The following is a 27,085-nucleotide window of genomic DNA, read 5'->3' on the forward strand; positions in this document are numbered from 1 at the left end:
CCCCTTACACAAAGTACGTAACTCCACCGAACTAACAAACTATTGCCCAACTGCAATTCTATCCCTCTCTCAAAAATTCTGGAAAGGGTCTTACACACCCAAATTTTGGACTATCTCCTTACACACAAGCTCCTATCTAATACCAGATTAGATATGAATAGATAATACTTTTTTTTTTTCTTTTCTCTGTAACAGACTTCTACCTTTTTCCTGTCCTCCAGCTCTCTTGCCCTGAATCTCCCCCTGTGTCTTTGCCTGGGTGGATACTGGAGAGGCTCCCTAAAGATCATAAGAAAGTATGTGTATTTAATAAGCCTGATAACTACTGTAATCCTACTCCAACTCTACTCCTCACCCTCTTTCCCAGCACTGTTTTCCTTCTCCCACTCTTCTGCTTCTACTCCTCACCCTTTTTCCCAGCACTGTTTTTCCCCTTCTCCCATTTTTTAATTAGCCCCTTTTTCCCTGGTGAGTAGATAGCTTCTATCCACTAGTGGACATCCCCTCCCCTTGACATTAGACATTCTCTCTCTCTGACTCTTAGCTCTCACATCTCACTCCCTCACTCTCTCCCCCCTGATACTTTTAGTCCACTTCCTTCTTGAACACTGCTCTACTGAGTTTTTCCTCCACCTCACTCCTTTTCCCAGCACTGTTTTTCCCCCCTCTTTTTTTTAATTAGCCTTCCTTCCCCTTTTTTTTTTCTCCATCTCTTCTACTCCTTTTCCCAGCACTGTTTTTCCCCTTCTCCCATTTTTTAATTAGCCCCTTTTTCCTGGAGAGTAGAGCTTTCTATCCACTAGTGGACATCCCCTCCCCTTGACATTAGACATTCTCTCTCTCTGACTCTTAGCTCTCACATCTCACTCCCTCACTCTCTCCCCCTGATACTTTTAGTCCACTTCCCCTCCATATCTAGGCCCTCTCCACTTACCCATATACTACTTACCCTTCTTGAACACTGCTCTACTGATAGTTTTTCGCTCCTCTTCTGCTCTACTGGGCTCACTCCGCTCCCCTACCCTGCCCCCAAATCCCACCCGCCCCCAGTACATCTACCTATATACCTCCATACACCACACCCACTAATAGTCTACTCCAATCAGTGGCATACATCTGGACACGCCAGCCCTCTTACAAACCCCCATCATCTATTCTCCTGCCTAAACACTTCTCTCCAATATATAGTCTCATATAGTACTACTCTCCACATATCTATTACTACATAGGTAAATTACCTGCTACTCTATAATTAGTTTCCTTTATACACCATCTACCTCTACTCGCATCCATTTATTCTGTCTCTTTCCTCCAAACATGTCTTTAAAATTGTCTCATATCTTTTTCTCTTTTCTTTCTCGCCTCTTCACTCCATTACAACCATCTCTCCCAACCCACTTCAATACACTTGCAACACTTTCACATTACTAATTATCAAAACTTACCTCTCCCTCATTCATACTATTATTTCCCCCTATCTATATCCTTCTAACTATCTCCTTTTATTCCAATACAAACTCTTCTCTTACCATACACTCCCCATCTTCATAACTACTAGCAAACCCCTCCAATCTACAACAAAAGTCAATATCTTTACCTTACTATCTGCCCACATAAACTGTTCCATGCTATATCATATCAGCACTCTCTTGTCTGGTGATATCCACCCAAACCCAGGCCCCTCCCCTATAACAAACACAAAGAAATCCTTACTTTTTACTTCTTTAAATTCCCAAAGTATTGTAAATAAAGTCCCAAACCTCCATGCCTGGCTCATACACAATAAACCTGATATCCTATCTATATCTGAAACCTGGTTAAAACCACATATAAAAGACTCTGAAATTATTCCCCCAAACTACTCCATCATCAGGAAAGACAGGCCCCTCAAAAAGGCTGGTGGGGTGGCCCTCGTATATTCATCCAACCTAGCAGTCACTCCCTACAATAAACCTACTCCACACTTTAACAATGCTGAACTTCTCCTTACTCTACTACAAATCACTAATCACAAACACATCTGTCTAGCTTCCATTTATATACCCCCAGGGGACAATATCTCCACACTTGAACATATCCTCTCTTGGATGTCTAATAACATTACCAACCATAATCATGGGAGATGTAAACATCAACTGGGCCTGCATCCAATCTCCAACAAACCCCTCAAATATTAACCTATATAATTTCTCTCAACTAATCAATTCAGTAACTCGCCCTACTAAAAACCTCTCCAGTGGAAGTACTGGACTGGATCCTTGTCTCCCACCCTCACTATTTCTCCAACAGTGGTACCCTTCCAGACTCCCTTAGTGATCACTCACCCATTTTCACCAACCGACTTCCCACTGCCCTTCAACAAACTCACAACTATATAACTATCCGTGACCAAAAACATTTCAACCCAACTACCTTTGTAAACTCCTTACAAGCAGTTAATTGGAACTGCCTAAAAACCCTTCCACTAGACATAGCAGTGTCACACTTTAATACAACTTTCTTGACATTACTTGACTCTCAAGCTCCCCTAAGGACAGAGAGAATAAAGACAAAATCAGCCCCTTGGCTCTCTAAACACACTCTTGCTACCATGACACAGAGATAAAGTCTGGTCACGCTACCAGAAGCTTAAAACAAGTCTACTCCTTAATGAATATAAAATGCTTCGAAATAAAGTAAAGAAACTCATCACCTCTGATAGACAAAACTATTTTTATACACTCCAAAACCAAAATAAAAACAACCCTCAAAAATTCTGGAAAGGGATCTCCACTCTGCTTCATCCTAGTACACCAGACACTCCCACCCCTGATTCTAATGCCTCTGAACTAGACCTAGCCACCCAATTTAACTCATTTTTTATTGATTTAATTGCAAAGCTGACATCTTCATTCTCCAACTCCACTATGCTCTCTAACACCCCCCCAACTCACACTCTATCCTTCACCACTTCTACTTCCAGTTCCCCATCTTCTAACTCCTCTACCACTTCTACTACACAACCTTTACTCCAAACACCTCCACCCTCCAACTCTCCCTCCCCAAACTCCACTTCCCTCTCATTCAATCCCATGCCTACATCCTCTATAAAGAAACTGCATAAGAAATTGAAACCTTGTACCAATGCCCCTGACAATATACCTTCCTACTTTCTTAGTATAGCTGCTGATACACTCGCATATCCCATCAGCATCCAAGAATGCACAGTTCCCCAAATCTGGAAATATGCATATATCATTCCTCTCCACAAAAATAACAACATCAACAACTTCCATAGCCATCCTGCCCCCATTTCCAAAATCCTAGAAAAATGTGTCCACCTTCAACTCCTCCCTCATCTCCTAGAAAATCACCTTATAACTCCTACACAGCATGGCTTTAGACCTAACCACAGTACTATGACAGCCCTCCTCTCCTTCCTTGAAACAGTAAATAGAGCTCGTGATTCTGGCCTAATTGTCTCTACCTTATTACTAGACCTCTCCAAAGCCTTTGATACAATCTCACATAGCCTGCTCATAACTAAACTCTCAGAACTTAACCTTTCTTCCTCTTCCTTGAAATGGTTCTCTAGTTACCTAGCCAACCGGAAGCAAGCAGTAAAATGGAAAAAAACTACCTCCTCATTCCTTAATACCCCTACAGGTGTTCCACAAGGCTCCATTCTAGGTCCTGTTCTCTTCAACATATTTATAAAGGACTTCCACAAATCAATCCCTTTCTCAAACATCATCCAATATGCAGATGATTCAACCATCTGCTCAGCCACCTCTATCTCTACACTTCAAAAACTCAAGATGCCTTTTCTATAACAGAACAATGGATGTTAAAGAATCACCTAGCTCTTAACGCCTCCAAGACCAAGCTAATGATTTTTACTCCCTCTAAAGCTACTCATCTCAACATGAATACATTTTCAATCACTAGCCAAGATAACTCTTCCCTAGAATTAGTGTCAGAGACCAAGCTACTTGGAGTACAAATTGACAGCCAACTTAAATTTACCTCTCACCTACAAAAAAACATAAAAAAAACCCACCAGAAATTTGGTATGCTTTATAGACAAAATGCCTACCTTACCTCTGCTACCAAAATAACACTTGCTTCATCCTTCCTTATCCCCTCCCTCCTCTATGGCGCCCCACTCCTAACTAATCTTCAATCCTCTCTCAGAAAACAACTTTCCTCTTGCTGCAACAAAATTGCAACATTCGCCACCAGCCACAAATCTTCCACTCACCACTGCTTTTCCCTCCAGAAACTAAAATGGCTAGAACTTCCCAATCAACTCACTTACACTCAGCTAACTCTAGCCCATAAGCTTATTCTCAACCCCTCCCTCTGTCCTTCCCTTTCCTCTGCATTTAATATGCATCTACCCAATAGAGTATTAAGATCAAACAATCAAAACCTACTCAAAGTCCATAAACCTACACATCCCCCAGGCAAAAACCTCCTATCTTTCAACCTAGCTCGCATCTGGAACTCCCTTCCTTCACTCATACGTACCACCTCTAATCACTCTGCTTTCAAAAAATCTCTCGATACACACCTAGCATCTCAGTGGGAATGCTCCTGCTCCCACCATACATAACCTACTCTTCTCTTCTCTCTCCCTCCATACTCTGCTACATCTTACTATACCCAAATTTCTATAGAAATTATTAGACAAGTCCAATGATTCTCTTCTTCCACCACTTCATCATTTCACTGAATCTCCTCCAACTTTCTAGTGACTAAGTTTTTCCTAACTACTCTGTATAAATGGATATTTCTGTACAAATTAATATTATTACATTTTTTGCACATTGTATCTAGCTGTACATTTTTTGCTTTTTTACCTTATTGTTAAACTTTGAGTGTATGTTTGAATATATGTTTGTAGGTATCTAAAATGTATTTTTGGAGCTTTTCTCCCCAGGACTCCATTGAAAATGGGTTCCTTGTGGCCCAATGGACTATCCTGGTAAACCAACTGCAATAAATAAATAATAAATAAAATACCAAACATGGTTTTCACCCTTCTCACAGCACCACCACAGCCTTACTGTCCTTTATACACACAGTTAACCAGCATAGAAATAATGGTCAATTTGTATCAGCCATATTCCTGGACCTGTCCAAGGCCTTTGACATGGTCTACCACTCCAAACTCATCTATGTCCTCTCCTCCCTTTGCCTCAGTCACCCCACTATCACCTGGTTCCAAGGTTAACTAGCAGAACGTCAACAGGCTGCCAGCTGGCAACAAGATCTTTCACCCCTTCACCCTGTCACCTTAGGGGTTCCCCAAGGCTCCATCCTTGGTCCTCTTCTTTTTTTCTTTTTATCAACCAGCTCCACTTGGCTACAACCCAGGCCTCAGCAGTTCAGTACGCTGATGACACTACCCTGATTTGCTCAACTTCCTCCCTCAAAGACCTCCATACCATTACTCAAGATTCTTCTTATCTGCTGAATCCTGGTTCACTAGCTCCCAACTTATTCTAAAAAACAACAAAACTTCTTTTCTACCCAACCAGATACACCTCCCTATCCACAACCTTCAGTATTCTCTCTAAAAATAAAACTATTGTCACCCTAACAAACCATACCAAATTACTAGGAGTGGAAATTGACAATAACCTGAAATTTGATATTCACTTTGTCCAATCCATTCAAAAAGTTCACAAAAACTAGGTCTCCGATATAAAAACAACAGATTTCTAACAAATACAAAAGCCACAATTGTTAGAACCCACCTCCTCTCAACTGTCTTGTATGCCTCCCCAATCTTAACCAACCTCCACAAGACAGATCTAGCCAAACTCGAAGCCTGTTACAATAAAATGTCCAAGTTTGCCACTAATGCCTCATACAAGTCACATCACTGCTTATCACTTAAGCAGCTCAAGTGGCTTGAATACTCTCTCAACTTCTCTTTAATCAACTTACCTTTGCCCACAAAATACTCTATCAATCAGAAAAAAAAAACTGCGTTCAAAGATATCATTCAGCCATATTCCTCCTCAAGACCCCTTGGCTCCAGCAACAAACTACTTCTAAACACCAGCAAAGCTAATAATTCAGCAGTAAACCATTTTTTTTCAGCTACATCTCCAAACACGGGTCTATATTATTTCTTCGACAGCTTAGGTTGTCGAATGCTTAATGATCGACACCTAAGCGTTGAAGTTTCAAAATCGCAAATGATTTACATGAATTCTTTCCTCTGGAAAGAAATCTTTAGGCCATCCGGAAATAAAATTAACTTTTCAACCTAAATATAGTGGGGGGCTCCGTTCCCCCCCGACGTGGGTGGCTGTGTCCCCCACACACCCCCTAACTAAATATACTAACTCCGAGATCGCTCTACATTGAGGAAAGGGTATATCCCCGATAACAACCAAGCAAAGTCTTTCCCGAGGAAAGAATTTGCGTATATGGCCATTCGTGATTTTGAAACTTCGACGCTTAGATGTCGATCATTGAGCATTCGACAACCCAAGCTGTTGAAGAAATAATATAGACCCAAATTATCAACCTAACTCACTAGTAACTAACTCCTCAACACTTCAATTTAAAAAACTTCTAAAAACGCATCTTACTAACACCTGGCTCTGCACCTGCAACTCCCCTGGATTACCTATTCCTCCTTTTCACTCTACTGTCATTACTCTTACTCTATAGCATGATCTACCACAAATGGTAGTTTCACTTTAACTGTACATAATCATTTGGATATATCCACTAAATGTAGCAACCATTTTTATGTAAATTACTGTTGCTCTACTTATTGTGTTTGAAACCACTACCTTGTATGTATTTGTTTCTCACTTGGCTGTATTTCTTTCTCTATTGTACATATTTGTTACTCTTGGATCTTTCTTCCCCAGGCCTCTGCTGAAAAAGGACCTGTGTCCAGTCGGACTTTCCTGGTAAACAAATGTAAAATAAATAAAATTAATAAATAAATATATTTAAACCTTCCATTGCAGCTGATCTGTCTAGAGATATTTAAGTTTTGAGAGAACTTGCGTGTTTATTTGGCAACACTGTGTGGGCCACTCATAACAGCCTCGGTCTTGGTCAAACTACCACTTGCATTAATATTACACAGTATGATTGGACACCCTTGTTAAGGGCCTTAAAGTAGCTGATAAAGAGTTGGCTGGTGGGAGTGATAACTATCTTATAGTCTGAGCAAAAGGGGGCATAGCTAGTAAATCTGTGCCACCTTTCCCAGGTGGGTGTGTGCGTGTGTGTGTGTAAACCAAACCTCAAAGAGTGTGCGTCAGCTATGTGGGCAGCAACACAAAGCACTGGTTCGACAGAGGGTACTGGAGGTCTTGGCTTGGACACTCTGCTGAGATCTCAGCTATAGTTGTGCCACTGGGGAGTCTTACTGGGAATCTGAAGAAAGACAGAGAAACCAGCCCCAGACTGACTGTGATCTCTGTATGCTCTTGAGGGAAATTGCACTTGATGCAGGGACCTGCATCTGGAAATACTGTTTGTGTGTACCTGTCATTCTCCCAGTGTACGTCCCTCACAGTTGCCAGTGATGAGGATTGAGGCTCCTTCATTACTGGTCCAGTTGGGTTGTCACCCTCCACTGGAGGGTAGGTTACAGCCCCTTAAAAACATTTGTCTTTCTTCTTTTGTATGACGGGGTCTTTTGAGGAGTTCTATTTTCAATGCAAATTGACTTAAGTCAGTAGATATGAATTTTCCTCACTAACCAAAAGTTATGTACTTACCATAATCCTAGATCTGTGCTTTTCTCTTCTATCTGTCTCAACCTGTGGGTTATTGGTTCGGATCAGATCTGAGGCCGGCACTTCAGAATTTTGGGTCAGAAGCTCCAACTCTCCCCCCATAATTTCCTACAATGCTAAGCCTCCTCAGGTCGAGTTGCCACCCCCCCCAATCAGGTCTATACAAAATACATCACTGACAAAAAGGCTGAGACCAAGACCAGAAGGGTCTAAAGTAAGACACTTTCGACTGTCCTCAAAGATCCATTAAGAGCCACAAAATACTGGTGAGAATTTGGAAGGGGTAACATAGGGACAGATCTGAGATGGATGGAAGAAGACAACATAGATCTAGTGTTAACGTAAATACACATTTGTCTTTTCCATCTCCTCTCAACCTGGTAGGACAGAGTCCCCAACTAAACTAACTGGGTGATATCAAGAGAGAATATTCTCCAAAATGATGGAGCCTAAAGAAGCCTTATATTTGGACTGAATGCCAAGTTTATAAAAGTAAAAAATAAAAAACAGACAAAATAGTGGTCTTAAAACTTTGTTGATGAGCTCAGTCACAATAATTTCAAAAATTATGAAACCCAGGTAGTGTTCCAAAGCAACAAGCCTTTATTCATCACAGACAAGCGATCCTTAGTAACAAAAAATCAGAAATATTTTAATAATGTTAAACATATCAGCCTTTATATACTTAGAAGTAGGTGTGGAAAATATACGTATTGTTTAATTTTAAACCAGCCTACTCATGGCAAATAATATAAACAGGGCCGTAACAGTGCATTTTAGAACAGCAAGTACCCATCCCCATGCACTATTACTAATTAGATCCAACTAAATTCTAGTTAAGGAAAACACTACCTATCTATTTGCAACCCACATTCCAAGATGAGGTATTAAAAAAAGCATAACATATACATAAAAAGATGCACATAAAAAAGCCTTCATCAGGTCTGTGACAAGAAATAAACTCAAAAAAAATCACATAGTTTTCTAACCATAAACATAATCAAACTAGAACTCTATAAATATAAAAATGTATCTGTCTAATAATATCTAGTAAATATACATCCAGGTTTATTAGTGTGCATAAAAAACAAAGTTAAGAGCTCAGAAAAAATGTCAGTGCTTTGCAAAAAAAAAAAAACTGTCATGACAGTTTTCATGTTTGCAGCCCCAAAAACATGTTTATATAATGAAAACTAGTAGAAAAAACACACAATAAATATAGAAAACAGTGGGTGAAGTAAACTAGTAATGTATAAGTGTGGATGAGCTTCTACCAGTATGTTAAATGGTGGAATTATACCAATACTACATGGTAACAGCGGCATGAAAAAATGTGTGTTTTGAATTTAACATTTAAATCTATTGTATGATGCAATAAATCTAATCAAAGCATATTTTATATTAATATATATATCTATATCTATATATATATATATATATATATATATATATATATATATATATATATATATATATGGATTCACTTCAGAATTTCGAAATTCCGAAACATTGAATTTCATATGACTGAGACCATATGATCAATGTTTCAGAATATCGAAATTCCAAAACAAATCCAAAAAAAAAAAAACAAACAAAAAAGCCATTTAAATGTTTCTGCAGGGAGGCACCTGCCCCTGCACCCCCACACCCCCGCTACTTAAATATTCGAACTCTGAGATCGCACTACAGTGAGGAAAAGGAAAATCTCCGATTCCGCACTGTATGTGGATCTCCGTTCACAATGTCAAGATTCCGAAAGTTCAGTCATATGGTCTTGGCCATATGAAATTCGATCTTTCAGGATTTCAGCATTGTGAAGTGTTCCCCTATAAACACACACACACACACACACACACACACACACACACACACACACACACACACACACACACACACAAGCGCACACATTTTTACCCATCATTTTTATTATCTAGTATATTTTTAGTACATAAAAATATTCCTCAAAAAATTTCCTAAAAAACCTTTACAGATCGTGTGGCAGTCAACACACTCAATAAAGCAATAGTAGTTAAGCCCCAGTTTTCTGAATACATTTAATTTCAAATGCCAGCATAGCTCTTTTATCCAACACACCACTGACGTCTTCTTCCAGCTCATTCATCTCCACACAGTCCAGAACGATACATTTAAAACCGGAATGTCTGGAAGTGTTTGGATAAGGCATTCTTCTGGCATTTATGTCTGATGTCAGAAAGTGGCCTGAACTCCTCCTTTTCAGTTTTTTCATAGTCTTACTCACATAAATGCGGGCAGTCATTACACATGGCCCTATATGCAACTTGTTCAGTATTATTACATTTACCACCTGCTGAAGAGTTCACCATCTTTTTAAGACAAGGGCATTCAAATGAATCACATTCCATCAAAAATTCACAGAGTGTGCAGTTAGGTGCCCCACAGATTTCAGTGCTCATGTCATCTTGGTGTTCCTTATTTTTCTTTTTCACATAGCTATGTATGCTTATATGCAAAAGTAGGGTGATCTCCTAAAACCCTTACAAGCTGCTGATGGTCAGTGAAGATTGTCCAGTTCTCCTTAATAATGGCTTTAATTGCATTGGAATCCCAGATGTAAGTTAGAATGCAACTGTCTTTACCTTTCTCTGCTTTTGGGTTAGGGTGTCCTTGTTGCATAATTCTACCAAAAGGCCTATTCCACATAGGGCCATTGTTAGTTTTAGAATCTTTAATGGGATCTAGGATCATATGTAACATGTTTGATTCATATTCCCTAGTTAAGAAATCAGTTTTTAAGATAATTTATAGTTTTAGAAGAGGGGCCAAATCTGTGGTAATGCACACTAATCTGTAGCCTTGTGATTTCATTACACTGTGCTTAGTTTTTACTGGATAAATACTACTATTGTGAAGTAAGTAGTTCACTCTTGTTGGTTTCCTGTATAAGTTACTAATTAATTTTCCTCTGTCTTTATTGATACTGACATTCATATCAAGGAACTGCACTGACTCCGAGCTGATGGAAATGGTCAATTTCAGGAAGGAGGTGAAGTTACTGATGTAATGGATAAACTGAGTGAGTTTAGATTTCTCACCTTGCCAGACTATGAACCCATCATCAATAAAGCAAAGGTAGCTGGTCATAAAACTCTGGTATTCACTTTGCAGTACAAATTCCTTCTCCAACTTGGCTAAGGCTACATTGGCCAGGGTAGGGGCCACAGTCATACCCACGGCTATCCCCCTTGTCGGTTTGTAAGTCTGGCCATTGAAACTGAAAAAAATGTAACTCAACACCAAGTTTATTAGCTTTCCCACGCATTTAGTTTTCCCTTGTGTAGCATTGTTAATTCTGCTATAAGCCTCTGTAGCTGCTCGAATACAGTACGTGTGTGGTAACACACTGTATAGGGCTTCATCATCATTTTCCAAGTTTATAAAAGGATACAAAAGTATGAGAATACAACCAGGTAGCCACTGCACAAATATTATGTAAGGAAGCAGGACAAAAGAAGGCTGTTGAAGTAGACACTGACCTTGTAGAATGGGCTTTTGGTTTGGCAGGTAAGGATAAATCATTATTAGTAGAAACAAAAGAAATGCAGTCAAAAAGCCATCTAGACAAAGTGACTTTAGAAACTGGTTTCCCAAGCTTGGCTGTAGAAGAGGTCACAAAATGCTGATTCAGTTTCTGAAACCTTTAGTCCCATCCAAGTAAAATTTCAAGTGATGATGAAGGTCCCAGCAATGACGCATGTATTTCCCCATATTACTAAAATTAGAAAAAAAAAATACTGGCAACTGAATAGACTGATTTAGATTTGACTCATAGGCCACCACAGGTGGAAAAGAAGGCTTACTCTGCAATGGCACCCTGTTTTTGTGAAAAAAGGCAGATTATAGACATGGCCTGCATTTCAGAAATCCATCTGGCAGAAATTACTGTAATCAAGAAAATATTCCTCTAGGATAAAAACTTTAGATCCACAGTAGCAGGCTCAAAGGGGGTCCTGGTTAAAGCTTGTACAAGGAGGGGCAGATCACAAGGAGGGACTGGGTCCATCAACAGAGGTCTAAGGAAGGTACCTTTCAAAAAGGTCTATATTATAAGATCGACGGTTGAAAACATCGAATATATGGTTGAAACAATATGGTAGATGTCTTCAAATGTTGACCTTATAAAAAGACAAAAAAGAAAAAAGTACCCTAAAGGGTTTAAGCAGGGGGGCAAGCACCCGTGCACCTCCCCATACCCCCTGCTACTTAAATATACCTACTCAGAGACCGCACTACATTGCAGTAAACAGAAATCTCCCCTTACATGCTCGAGATTCTGAGCGTTCGATATTATCATGTCGACAATGACAGATTCGACATTGTTGGCTTTCGAGAATATAATATAAACCCTTCAAAAAGGCTTTGACAAATTTTAAAGGAACAATGGGCATGTGGTCCAGACTCATGCGAATATTAGAAATGGCAGCCAGATGAACTGTAATAGTAGAGTAGCTAGCCCCAGATGGGAAAAAATGCAACAAAATCCAAAATAGCACCTAATGGAGTGAGGAAAGGATCCAAAACCTGTGATATGGCCAAATACTAAATTACTTCCACTTACTACCATGATTTTTTCTCCCATTTACTACAATGAACTTTTTCTGGTGGAGGGCATTTGACATGAAAAAAGGATATGCATACCTTTACTGGATAACTTGAGGTCTTCAGAGCACATCCAATCGTTCTTCCACAGCAGAGGTAAGATGGACTGTGCAGTTACCACTCAGAACTTGGTTTTTGGGTGATGAACACATTTAACTTGCTTAGGTCCATAATACATCTAAGGTCCTTGTTTTTCTTGGTTACCAAACATATTGACTAGATACCTGATCCTCACTGGTTTGGTGGGACCTCTCTATTACTACCTCCCTTCACTGATTTGGTGGCACACCCAGAAAGGGATCTTTGCTATAGAGTTGGAGTAAACTGAAAAGGAATGACGTATCCTCTTGATATGAATGTCAGCACACAGGCATCTGAAGTGATAGCCTTCCATGCTTGGGGGTGAAGAGGCAAGCACCTTCAACTGCTTCCAAAGCACAGCAGTTGACAAACCTTCAGGACTTTTGGAAGGGCTTGCTAGAGAAAGGTCCCCTGCTGTTCATATGGCACCATCTGTTGAAATTTTCCCCCTCTGTCTTGGGAGGCACTATCACTTGGAGCATCATGAATAATGCTGTGTGAATTTCAGAACAGACATCCCCCACCCCTATGGACCTGGGAGAAGGTTCTCTGAGGGGTGCAAAGTGAACTCACAAAGCATACAATGTCTTACCATCCTGTTCACTCCTGGTTAGTATTAACTTTAGGGTCAAACAAGGTGGATAATCAAAGACGACATTAAGGATGCCACAAAGCACTCCATAAAGTTGCACAAGCCCATCCAGGTGTATAAATGAACTGCTGTAACCCAGCGGCACCATCCCCTGCTTTGGAAATGAGCTGCATGGATATGCTGGATATAGATTAAATTGTGGCCAACTAAGAATCTGAGGACTTACAAGGTTCAATTGTTGGTTGGGAAGCCACTGACATAGACACTTCATTGATCAAATCCCTCTGAAGTCAAGTCAGGTAAGCCAAATAGTTCAGCGCTCCAAGGGTGTAGCTTCCCAAATCTGTTCAACACTCATGACTCTATTTGGAGGGTGAACAGATTCACTCTTCAGACAGATCTCCTTTAGTGAATGCAGCAACAACAACGGCATTAACTGAAGGACACAACCTAGTACGACATATATTTGGACAGAACCAAGATTTTGTCAAGCTTGTGCAGGATCAGCTCCACCACATCAGGCTGTCTCCACTCCCTCCTGGACACTAGGTCAATGAGTGCATTAGGAGGGGTGCTATGCAACACATGGATAAGTCATCACCAAAGGTCTTGAGAAAAAATGACTCCTCATAGGAAGGAGGTTTAGTGATCTAACTCTCCCCTTCTTTGTTTCCTCAATTCAAGGAGGCCAACAAAAGAGGCATGGGAGGGGATTTCTGGGCCCCGTCCCTCTTATCAAGGCCAGAATCCTCTGTCAGAGACTACTCAGGGTAATACAGGTGTCTCCTTTTACACTGATGCTGCTTATGCAGCTCCACTAGAGGAGGAAGGGGAACAAAAGCTGGGGGAGACAGATAATCATCAGGGAGCCCTGGGTTTATGAATCAGGGAACCCTGAGTTTATGGCTGCTCAAAACCTTTCAGCAGAGGCTGTTCCTGAACAAATTGATGTGAACCTGAAATCCCAGGGAGACGAGAAGCCTGGGGTGGATGTGACACAGGGTGTGATGATCCCATCGCTGAGTGAGACAAAATCCTTTCTATGGCATTGAACACCAAAGCTGAGGCTGGACAACTTGTGGAGGACCATTCTTGATCGCAGACCTTAGAAAGGTCTCCGCCACAGCTGCTGACCTGATCATGTCTGAAGCTGAGAAAAGTGACAAACTGTCTATGGCAGAAGCACCAAGGGGCAAGGATGGCTCCAACAGCCTCAGGGTCAACCCCAAGTCATTGAACACAACTTCTCAGCTACAGAATGTAGAATGCTCTTGAGAGAGCCTGACTTGAGTTCATCAAGGTCAGGGTCATTGCCGAAAGTACCCAGGATGTCAGCATTAACAAGAGAACACAAAGGAGCATAAAATCCAGGGTGGTTGGAGCTCAGGAAGACTGGAGAAACAAATACTATATATGGAAAAAAAAATGAGTTCCCTCCAACTTCAAAACTGAGAGGGAGGGAATGATCCCAAGGCCAATCTAGACCTTTACGAAAATCTGCATCATCTTGTCCAAATTGAATTTTCTAAGGCTCCACATTGACTTTGCAGACCTAGAAGAAGCCAATAAGTATGGCTTAGTGGGTCAGTGCAGAGGGTTTGTCTAACTCTTGGATTTTGAAAAGGAACACTGGATCTGAGGAGTAGAAGGTTCTGTCAAGAACTCTACATCAGGAGTAATGGCCAAGAATGGGGACTGGAACCAATCAGACTCCAGCACTGCAGACAAGGGTTCAGAATTTCATATGGAGGAGACCAAAGTGGCTCTGATGCTGATGGCTGCAAGATTAGCGAACAATACAGGGGAGGTAACAACACTGGTTCTACAATTGGAGCCAAGGAGGTAGAAGGCCTTGTGGTCTTCTGTGCCATCTCATGATCAGTAAAGAAATTAGCAGGCCATCTTTTGGCCTGTTTTTGTCCTCTCCCTCTTTCTTATTTTCTTTTTCGTTTCTTATTCCTGTCCTTTTTCTTCTCCTTATTTCTCTTCCCTTTCTCAACAGTTTTCTTGGAAGGAGATGGCAAACCAGAAGACTAAGAAGTGGCTAAGCAAGAAGCGGGAAGCAGCCCCTTCATAACCAACATGGCCCAACAATCAGCCAATGCCCTGTCTCCAAAACAGGCACAGGCCTGACAGTCAGTATCAAAATGGGATACTTCTAAGCAGTTAACACAGTGGTCACGGAAGTTCTTTATTTTTTAGCTTTTATTTGATTATACATATTCTGCGGTCGTGGTGCTGCGGTAGCATTGTCGCCTCACAGTAAGACATTGTCCTGTTCGATTCTCAGCTAGAGCGTCTTCTGTGTGGAGACATGCGTGAATGGGCGTACCTTCGTTGAAGGTTGTGCGTCAGAGCTGGCAACTCGGCACGTAAAAATCTACTGCCAATCATTAGCGGACCGGAGTTCCGCTATGGTGACCTCTAACCGGGAAAAGCTGAAAGACACAACAACCACAACAACATTTGATTTTACATATTCCAAAACAAAACTTTAACAATTTGAAACAAAATAAAAAATACATACAAAAGTCCATAACAAGATTTATATACACAAAACCATTAGTACTTTTCTAATAGATCATTATATTTCTGCCAAGCTATGTATTGATAAGTTACATTTCTAGTTCTCATTTTTATGGTCGAGAATTAATTTTTACAAACAGATTTGGCTAGACAGATAAATTCACTAGTAAAAGAGAGTACTTTTACATTTTCAGTTAGACCAAAGAAGAGGTATTTGTGATACTGGAATAATGTCTGGGATTGGGGCATTGAACAAAATCAAAGAATCTGCAACAGTACAATTATTTGACCACAACGCTTGGCAAAAGCTTCTAAAATCAGTCCAGAAAGATGACATTATATTGCATTCTATGATCATATGCAGCCAATTTGCATCAAGGGCTTCACTGCATCTTCAACATTTTATTTTGTCTGATTTATATATAACGGCAATGTTGTGGGGTGTTGAAAAATTCTGTGTAAAAATCTCCATGTATAAATCTTCCAGTATAGAGAGGTCATTGACTTTCCTGCAGATTTTAAAGACAGTGTCTTACTTTTCTCAAAAAATCTTCTTTATTTATTTTGTCAAGTAATTGCAGTATGAAAATTCAGGGGGAAAAATTCAGTTCTAATAATCTTAATAATCTTATATATGATTGATGGGTATGACTTACCTTTAGATGGATTATTATTTATATTAGAAAAGAAGGAATTGTGGTATTGTATGAGGAAGTCAGGAGTGTCAGAGAAGTATGTAAGAGTGGTACAGGATATGTACGAGGGTCGTGTGACAGCGGTGAGGTCTGCGGTGGGAGTGACGGATGCGTTTAAGGTGGAGGTGGGGTTACATCAAGGATCAGCTCTGAGCCCTTTCTTATTTGCAATGGTGATGGACAGATTGACAGACGAGATCAGACAGGAGTCACCGTGGACTATGATGTTTCCAGATGACATTGTGATCTGTAGTGAGAGTAGGGAACAGGTGGAGGAGACCCTGGAGAGATGGAGATATGCTCTAGAGAGAAGAGGAATGAAGGTCAGCAGGACTAAGACAGAATATATGTGTGTGAATGAGAGGGAGGATAGAGGAATGGTGAGGATGCAAGGAGTAGAGGTGGCAAAGGTGGATGAGTTTAAATACTTGGGGTCAACAGTTCAGTGTAACAGTGAGTGTGGAAGAGAGGTGAAGAAGAGTACAGGCAAGATGGAGTGGGTGGAGAAGAGTGTCAGGAGTAATTTGTGACAGACGAGAACCTGTAAGAGGGAAAAGGAAGGTCTACAAGAGGGTAGTGAGACCAGCTATGTTATATGGGTTAAAGACAGTGGCACTGACAAAAAGGCAGGAGTTTGAGCTGTATGTGGCAGAGTTAAAGATGTTAAGATTTGCACTGGGTGTGACGAGGGTGGACAGGATTAGGAATAAGTATACTAGAGGGTCAGCCCAGGTTGGAAGATTTGGAGACAAAGCCAGAGAGGCAAGATTACGTTGGTTTGGACATGTGAGGAGAGATGCTGAGTATATTGGGAAAAAGATGCTACGGATGAAGCTACCAGGTAACAGGAAAAGAGGAAGGCCTAAGATAAGGTTTATGGATGTGGTGAGAGAGGACATGCAGGTGGTTGGTGTGACAGAGCAAGATGCAGAGAACAGGAAGAAATGGAAATAGGTGATCCGCTGTGGCGACCCTTAACGGGAACAGCTGAAAGAAGATGATGATGATGATGATGATGATTAGAAAAGAAGGCTAGGATTTTTGGAATAGTTTTAGTTTGTATGTCTAATGCTATTTTAATTTTGTCTTGAATATATTCTTTACACGTTTGTATATCTAACTGACTTCTATTTTCCAGACTGTATCTAGCAGTCAGACAGTCAGCTGAGTGTATTTTATTCCTGTTCAAAAACTGATGCCAATAAATTAAATTATTCTTTCAGTCATACATTTTCCTTGTATAAAATATATTACGTATCAATTTGTGAAAGCTATAGGAAATAAATTTATTAGCAGATCTCTGATTAGATAATTCAAATTCATAAATCTCTTGAATATTAATAGAACTTGACTTATAAAAGGGTAGAGAGTAAACTTTAATTTAATATATAGTCTTTTAAACCCGAAAAAGGGTACTGATGTCCAAATCTGTATACATTTCAATTATAGATTTGTTATTATCTATTAGTGTATTTCCATGCACTGATTTCCAACAGTCAGTATAAGAGAAGTTAAGCCACTGGGTATTAAATAATTACAGATTCAGAATATAAGTCAATATTGGGGAAACCAATGCCACCCTCCTCCCAACTTTTGATGTGCCAGTCTAGGGATATTCTTGCTTTTTTGGGATACCATAAGAACTTTAGTAAAATAGAGTTTATTTTTTTTTACACTTTTTTAGAATGGGGAAGAATTGATGACTGACTAAAGAATAAGATTTTTGGTAAGATTACCATTTTGAGCAACGTAAGTATATCCTCAAATCTAAAAAATAATTTATTCCAATTGTCTGTTAATTTGGATATTGTGTCAATTAGATTTTGGTAGTTAACTAAAATAGATTTTTTATTATTAGCTTCAATAGTAACTCCTAAGTATTTTAACTCAATTGTCCCAGCTAAATTTTTTGTAAGAGTTTACCTTAGTAGTTATCTCTGTTTATAAGCAAGGTTTTTGTTTTATTGTGATTAAATCTCAGACCTGAAATCTTTTTAAAAAAGTCCATAGAGCTAACTATATGATCCAACAAGAGTTCAATATTACCACTAATGAGCAGAATGTCATAAGCAAGTAGTTGCATTTTAAAATCTTTAATGTTTATGTTAATACAGTTAGCAAATGGCTCCATAATAAGTGCAAATAGCAAATGGGATAAAGGGCATCCCTTGTTGGTACCTTTTAAGGTATTAAAGGGGCTAGATATACAGAAGCCTATTTTGACAAAAGAAATTGAGTTATCATAAAGCTTTTTAATTAACTTGATGAAATCAGTGGAACAGTTATATTCATTTAGTATTCTGAACAAGTATGACCAATTCACAGTGCCAAAAGCTTTATTCATATAAGTCTATTATGGATTTTTGTTTGCCATATCAGAGTCTTGTTATATTATCTTGAACTTTCCTATGAACTATAAACCCAGTCTGATCTTCCTTTACTAAACCAATGAGCATTAGGAGCATTAGATTTAATCATTTTACTACTGCAGACATGAAAATCTTGTAGTCTACATTTAAAAGTGATACAGGTTGATAAGAAAAACATAGAGCAGGGTCCTTATCTGATTTTAAAATGAGTGTAATAAGAGAATATCTCCATGATGGAAAAATAGTAGCTGTACTCTTAACTTCTTCAAAAGCATTTAATAAACTTTTTAAAATATTATTAGGTAAAAATGTATATAGCTCAGGAATTATCCCATCCATACCTGGTGCTTTATTAGTTTTAAGGTTTTTTAATTTGGTCTTTTAATTCCTTAAAGGAAAAAGACTTATCGATCTTGCTTTTCTATTCCTTTGATAGTTTATTATGTATGTTTTCTTTTAAAAAATATATCCAATAAGTTGCCGTTACTTAAGTTTGACTTTGTTTTATTAATTTCTTCATAATATTTGCTAAAATATTTTAATATATCTTTCAGATCGGTAGCTTTAATAGCCTTATCCCCTTCTTTAGAAACAATCTCCTTGATATAGTTTATTTTATTCATGCTTTTCAATCCAATAGCTATTCTATGAAGACTCTTGGGGTTTACTAAATACAACTGTAATTTATTTTTTTTCTAGATTAATGGAAATCTTATGATGTAAGATTTCTATGTACTTTCTGATTTACATGCTTCAACTGTGTACTTGCAGCTTTATTATTGGTGTTATGGCTTAATTTTATCAATTTCAGCTTGGAGAGCATTTAACACTATCATGTTCCTTTCTTTTACATATACTAGTTCTATACTTTACCATATAAGTAAGCTTTTAATGTGTCCCATAGTATCACATTAGTGACCTCAACATTACTGTTAAATTCCATAAATTGGTTTATCTCTATTAATAACCATTCATTAAAGCCTTTTATTTAAGTTATATATGCTGAGAGTCTTTGGTAAGAAGTTAAATTGTTTGGACTTATTTAAATGTAATAGCACTGTGGTCAGACAAGGAATATGAAACTAGCAGTACCTCCTCTATTTTAGAGTAGAATCCACTGGATGCCAATACTTTATCAATATTGGTTTGAGTTCCAAATCTAAAAGAATAGTGAATATATTTTAAAGAACCATCTAGTTTTAAATCTGATATATCTCTCATATACATTGTATTAATATAATGATTTAAATGTTTTGCTACTGAAGACTGCCTGATTTGTTTAACATTTATAGTGTCTGTCTGATAGGATGCAGTTAAAATCACCAGCTATCAACATTTCTACTTTAGAGTATAGTGTTATAATATCTAACTATTTCCTAACTGTGGTTATGGACGTTCTGAGGGAACAGTTTGTGACTGCACCCCAGAAACTTACAAAAGCCTCAAGTCTTACTTGCCATAATACAGAAGACAAATACGACACACATTAGCTAAATACCACAGAGTAATTAATGCACAGTAAACACAATTACAGTACTAAACTAATACAAATACACAGTAAAATATTCAAAAAACACCAAGAACAATTATACGAGCTAATACTAGACTAATCAACTAGGTAGAAAAAAAAGCACAAACAGCCACTGAAAAGAATACAGACTTTATTGAAAAAATGATTACAATCACAATTAAAACACCTTTATAATAAATGCCCTATGTTAATAAGCTGACATCACATTGTAGCAACCAATGAACATCCTAATCAACAAAATCCTAATGTTAAATTAAGTTATAAATAATGTCTATCAAAATACTTAAAATCATATTAAATTTAATATACTGATATAATAAATAAAAATATTAGTGTAGATATAACATATTAAATTTAATATACTGATATAATAAATAAAAATATTAGTGTAGATATAAATGTAAATACACATTTTTAAAATGTTACTAGTAGTTTAAATCTGACTTGATTTAAATTTTAAAACAGGTTTCAGAGACATACAGTCATTGAGACCAGGGTATCTCAAAGCACTTAATCTAAGTTGCCATTCTGCTTCCAAAACAGCAACTCTGTTAGCCACATCACCTCTCCCAAGTGAAGAAACACGGTCCACTACAAAAAACAAAAACTTGTTAAAATTGGGGCATGTGGTGGCATGTAAATAAAGTGCATTATGTTTATCTTTCTTCCTAATAGATCTAACTAACATGCTCTGATATTCTATCTCTTAATCTTCGAGTGGTCATACCAACATAAAATGCTTCACATGACATGCAAGATGCTACATAAACTAAGTTTTTACTATTACAGTTACAATGCCCAGGGCAAGCAGTAGTATATCTATAATCAAAGACACAAAGGTAAGAACCTTCCCCAATAAACCTACACAGTTTGCAAGCCCCACATTTACTCATGCGTGATTTATTGTGAGTTTCCAAAATACACTTTAAATTCTCACCCCTACTATAAACAATCACAGGTTCAACACCTAAGGTTCCCTTAATTTCATCACTCAAAAAATACCTCCAAGTGTTTCTCAAACTGGCACACAATTCAGGTGCCCTGTTGTTGTACTTTAAAACAAAAAATGCTCCAGTTTTTTTATTAATACTATTGATGGTTGAACTTTAATATTCAAAATTGGCATGTAATCTGTTCTTCTTTTCCTAAGCACTTCTTTTTTAATTTTAAGTAAAAGCTTAAGAGGGTATCCTCGTTCCAAGAACATCCCTATTAACTTAAAAATCTCTTTTCTAAACATGTCATCATCACTAACCAACCTAGATGTTCGAACCATCTGCCCCTTCACTACACCTTTTCTCTGGTGAAAAGGATGGCAACTTCCAAAATGCAACAGGGAATTAGAATAACTCTCCTTTCTGTATATAGTACTTGAAAAGCCTACATTAGTTTTATTAATAGTTAAATCCAAAAAGTTAATACCTTCTTCGTTCCACCTCGATGTGAACTTAAAAGTTTGTGGTACCATTCAAGTAATCAACTTTTTCTTCACCTTTCCATAAAATCAAAAGGTCATCCAAAAACCTGTTGTATAATAAAATATTGCTGTTGAACCTGGAAGGGAAAACAAAAAGTCTTTCCCACACCAACAAAACTAGGTTAGCAAAAACCAAGTATTTGACCTTCAAACAAAATATAATTGTTTTTGAAACCACTGCCATAAGGTCTTGAAGTAAATTAAACTAGCATGGAGACTATCATGGAACATTTCTAAACCTACTTTGTGTGGAATGACAGAAAATAAGTTAACCACATCAATAGTTAGGAAGCCAAAACAGGAGTTATTAATTGAAACTTCTCTCAGTCTCTCCAAACAATGCCAAGAATCCCTCAAAATATGTGTTGCTTCACTGACAGCTGACTTAGATAACACATCTATAAACGCCGCAAGCGGTTCAGTCTTTGAAGGCAAACAATCAGTGCCTTTATGTACTTTGGGGATACCAAAAATGGTGGGCATTGCTGGAAATTTTACTGTAAGGTAGTTGAACTCTATCTCTCGTTATAACTCCCTGGTACAATGCATCCAGTTTTGGCATAAGCCCTATTGACTTCATTTATGGATACTGACTCATCATTCAAAATTTCAGTCATCCTAGAAATATAATCAATTTTAGTAAATAAGTCTCTCATTGTCTGAAAGGTTATCTAATACCTGAATTTTCTGTGAACAAATCCTTCTAAAATCACACTCAACCAATTTTTCTAGTAAGATAACTTTCAAATCTTGTGAAACTTCAGTATTCATCACCCCATCATTTTGTTTGTTAGAAGAGAAAAAATCTGTAAATTTAACTGTCTCATATAAAGTTTCAAGTTAATAAGCACCTGAGCTATATCCAACCTAAAATTTGTATCACAAATCTTGATATCAGTATAATTATAAATGAAAAATCATTGTAGAATGACTGTAAACTGTATCAATGTCATCATGAATATACATATTCAAATTGTCGTTAAATCAAAACTTCATGCCCCACTGTATCCATATAGTCATGAAAATGTACAACTGAAATCTCATTGTTTGCAGAAACAAACTCACTAGCAACATCAGATAACATATTTCTATCCACAAATTCATCATCTTCACCCACACAATTCAAATTGTTAAAACAAAAAACATTGTAAATATCATTACTAATTAGGAACGTCCCCTTTCCTCCCCCCCCACCCACCGAGGATACACAACCTGTGCATTCCTTGCCAATTGTCCCCTGTTCATAAGTCTCTCTGACCTCTGTGGTCCATTCTGCTGTACTAAAAAATCATCGTTATTTTGCTCAACATAGTCATCCATAAAGACAGGATCATTAAGTCTTTCACCCGAATCAGTTACTGTCAATTTATATCCAGGTGGATATGCACTATTGTTCTTATAGTCAGTAGTGTCTCTAAATAGTTTCTATCAAAATTAGTTTGATACTCGAAAAACAAAAGATCACTAGTAATGCTCTTGTTTAATTTACTAATCTCATCCTGCATTTGAGACAACTTTGTGTCGTTATTGCGAATGATAATTTCTAACATATCCATACCATTGAACAAAGTTGTTAATTCTATACCCATAGGTAGCTTCCAAATACGTAACCCTTTAGGCACTTGGTTTAGTTCCTTAGATTTCTTCAAAAATAAGTTGTCGAGCTGAATTGCTTTTAACTTGATACAAAGCTTTTCATATTTTGATATTTGTTCCCTCAAAGTTGGAAACTCGATAAACTTCTCCTCTGCCACTGCTGTTGAAACCAGGAAGAAAGATCATGCTGTCGTCCAATCGCAACTGGTTTAGGCAACGGAACAGGAGGTACCATATTGGAGGTAGAATTTTTTAAGACAGCTCCAAAAGTTCAACCTGAGAGTCAGTGGGGCTAACAGCGAAAACCACTCTACTTCTCCTTTTTCTCCGTGTGAAAGCTTGATAAGTTTGTCAACCACATGGGCAAACACTCTCCATCAGAAATAGTCACATATACACACCGCCCACACAAGCAAAAACAGCAACCAAAACTGAAACACCCAAAATAAACCATGAAAATAAAAGCACAAACAGCCACTGGTAGAAGACGGGAAAAGAACAATACTGACTTTATTGCCAGTTAATACTGGCTTCTTCAGAGTCATTTTACAATCACAATTAAAACACCTTTATAGTAAATGCCCTATGTTAATAAGCTGACATCACATTGTAGCAACCAATGAACATCCTAATCAACTTTTTAAAAAGTCCTAATGTTAAATTGAGTTATAAATAATTTCTATTAAAATACTTAAAATACACATTAAATTTAATATACTGATATAATAAATAAAAATATTAGTTATCTTACTAGAAAAATTGGTTGAGTGTGATTTTAGAAGGATTTGTTCACAGAAAATTCAGGTATTAGGTAACCTTTCAGACAATAAACTGATTATATTTCTAGGATGACTGAAATTTTGAATGATGAGTCAATGTATGGAGTTATAAACGAGATAGAGTTCAACTACCTCACGTAAAATTTCCAGCAATGCCCACCATTTTGGTATGTCAGTGAAGCAACACATATTTGAGGGATTCTTTATTGATGTTGTTAACTTATTTTCTGTCATTCCACACCAAGTAGGTTTAGAAATGTTCCATGATGGTCTCCATGCTAGTTTTAGTGTGAACAAAGATGGATTAATTTTACTTCAAGATCTTATGGAAGTGTTTTAAAAACAATTATATTTTGTTTGAAGGTGAGGTATTTCAGCAACTGTTATTCTAATTCCTGTTGCATTTTGAAGTTGCCATCCTTTTCACCAAGAGAAAAATGTAGTGATGGATGGTTCAGATGGTCTGGACATCTTAGGTTGGTTAGTGATGATGATATGTAGAAAAAAGATTTTTTTTAAGTTATAGTCTTGAACGAGGAAGCGAGGATACCCTTCTTTAAAAAACTTTTAAAAAAAGAAGAAGTGCTTAGGAGAAAGAATTACATGATATGCCAAATTTGAATAATATTAAAGTTCAACCGGGGCCGGGGGGGCAATATTATTTACTAAAAAAAAAGTTATTTTTTTTTTTTAAAGTAGTACACAATAGGTACTGAATTAGTGTGCCAGTGAACAAAAAAAAGACTGAGAGTTTTTTGAGTGATGAAATTAAGGATTGTTTAGGTGATGGTGAATGACTGTTTATAAGGGGGAAAGAATTTAAAGTGTGGCCGATCCAGAGTTAGTAAATCACAAACTGATCAATAATGTGGGTATGTGGGGGAGTTCTTTTATTTGTGTCTTTGATTATAAGGAAGAAAGATAAACATAATGCACTTTATTTTACATGCCATTTTAAAATTTAAATCAAGTCAGATTTAAACTACTAGTAACATTTTTAAAAATGTATATTTTATATCATATCTACACATATTTTTTTTATTTATATAGTATATATTAATTAATATTATGTGTGGTGTTTATATACATTTATATATATTTTAATATTTTTTATTATATTATATCATATTTTTAATGTTATGTCATGTGATTATATTTTACATTATATTAATTTTATTTATTATTTTATTTATATATATTTAATAATATTTGTAATGTGTATTTTAAGTAGGTAGAAAAAAAACTGACAGGAAAACAAGCAAGATGGAGAACAAAAGCACAGCTCACATGCCCAGAAGATTACAATCTCTTCGAAACCACAAATATACACCATTTGATTGTGTTTTCTTTTTCAATGGGAGAGAAGAAAGAACCACACATTAATCAATTTTCCAAGAAAATATGAAAAGGTGCAATGAACATTTATCTCCTATTGAGGGTCAGTAAAATGCATTTGACACTGAAGAGTGGCAAATAAGATCAGAGATGTAGTAGCAAAGGGCAATATGGGAGGGGAGTTAAAGTTTTGGAGCCAAAATTCTGAAGTGACAGTCTGGGATCCGATCAAATGTGATCACCCACAGGTTGAGATATAACGAACAGACAACTTCAGATCTAGCGGTTCCCATATGTATCTTGTTTCTGTTTATAGGAGTACCAAAGGAAGACTTAGATCTGCTCTAAGAATCAAGACAGTTCATCTTTCTAACTAAAAAAACATGTAAAGGCTCATGATACAGATTAGGACAAAAGGAAGTCAAAACCATCATTTGGTTAGTCTTAATTCTGCTTTTTTCCACAGTGGACCTTTCTAGCACATCTGCACTCACACACACACACACACATACCCACATACACAGACACACACACATAAGTATACATTATTTTGTTGGCCCATATCACATGGCTCCAGCTAGTGGCTTTGTTGAGCTGCAGGGGATCTCTGTGGTATTCACAGTATGCATTTGCCCTTAGTGGTAGAACCAAACTGATAAACAATAGCAATGTTGAGTGTGGGATATTGTCATTTCAAGAAGAACTTGCTTCTAACTCATGATGTCTACTGTCACTGCAACAAACTGTCACAAGGCCACTACAATGATATTTACTAGAGATGCATATACTGATTATAGAAAAGACACTCCAGAAGTAAGGAATAAGTATACAGTAGTCAAACGTTAATGTCTACACTACTTTATCTTTATCTGTATAACACATTTCTCAAAATTATACTGCATCATCAAAAGCCTTTTGGCTCTTAAAGTAATTTTACCAAACTACTGCTTACCGTAACAAGAAGGGGAGAAAACACCCACCAGCACAGCTTAAAGAAGATATTTGGTGGTTTTCCAAGCATACGTGTCACATCTCGTGTAAGATTCCGCACACCTGTTACAAGTAAGTGAAAACCGCATTACTACTGCACAATAAAACATTTAAGTTCAGTATGGTTTAATTCACTAAAGAAATAACAGCAGAACAGTTGATAAGGAAATACTTCTGCAACAATTGCAAAATGAAACTGGCAAAAAAAGATATAATTTAGGATGTTTCACAAGTCTCAGATTTGCATATATGGACAGTCAAAAAATTGTTACATTGACGGATACTGTGAAAATGCAATACATTTCTGCCTCCTAGATCTTTTATCCCACTTTTAAATTAAAACAAGGCAGTGTTATACAAGTAATTCACTGAATGTCATTAAGGTGGAAGAAAAATTGTGGCTGTAAAATTCAAATTAGGAGAGTAAGAAGTGTCAAAGTGAAGAAAGCAAATAAAGGGAGTGCGGTTGATTCCATGCAGTACTGGTTATCTGTGAAAAAAGTCAGATGCAGTATATGCCCATACATACAGGTACTGACAATGCAGAGACAATGGAAGCACATGTTGCAAAATATAAGGACTGGGACATAGTGCTACTTGGATTCAGGATACTTAGAAAGAGCAAGAAAATTAGGAAAAGGGGGAGAGGTACTGGCGGTGAAGACTGATGAAGGCAAAACATGCAGTGCAGAAGTAAAGCAAACCAAAAAAACAGTATG

At 37.5% G+C, this 27,085-nt stretch overlaps 1 protein-coding gene across 1 annotated transcript in view; it reads right to left on the reverse strand.

Moving 5' to 3' along the window:
* The window catches only part of LOC122799397 (sodium- and chloride-dependent GABA transporter ine-like), a 372,008-nt gene that overhangs the window by 35,583 nt on the left and 309,340 nt on the right, over nt 1–27,085 (reverse strand). The window contains exon 11 of the mRNA XM_044068418.1: nt 26,329–26,429. Coding sequence (XP_043924353.1) covers nt 26,329–26,429 — 101 coding nt within the window. The remainder of the gene's footprint in view (nt 1–26,328; nt 26,430–27,085) is intronic.

The sequence above is a fragment of the Protopterus annectens genome, chromosome 4.part0 (genome assembly GCF_019279795.1).
Source record: "Protopterus annectens isolate FY-2018-M chromosome 4.part0, PAN1.0, whole genome shotgun sequence".
NCBI classification, from domain to species: Eukaryota; Metazoa; Chordata; order Ceratodontiformes; family Protopteridae; genus Protopterus; species Protopterus annectens.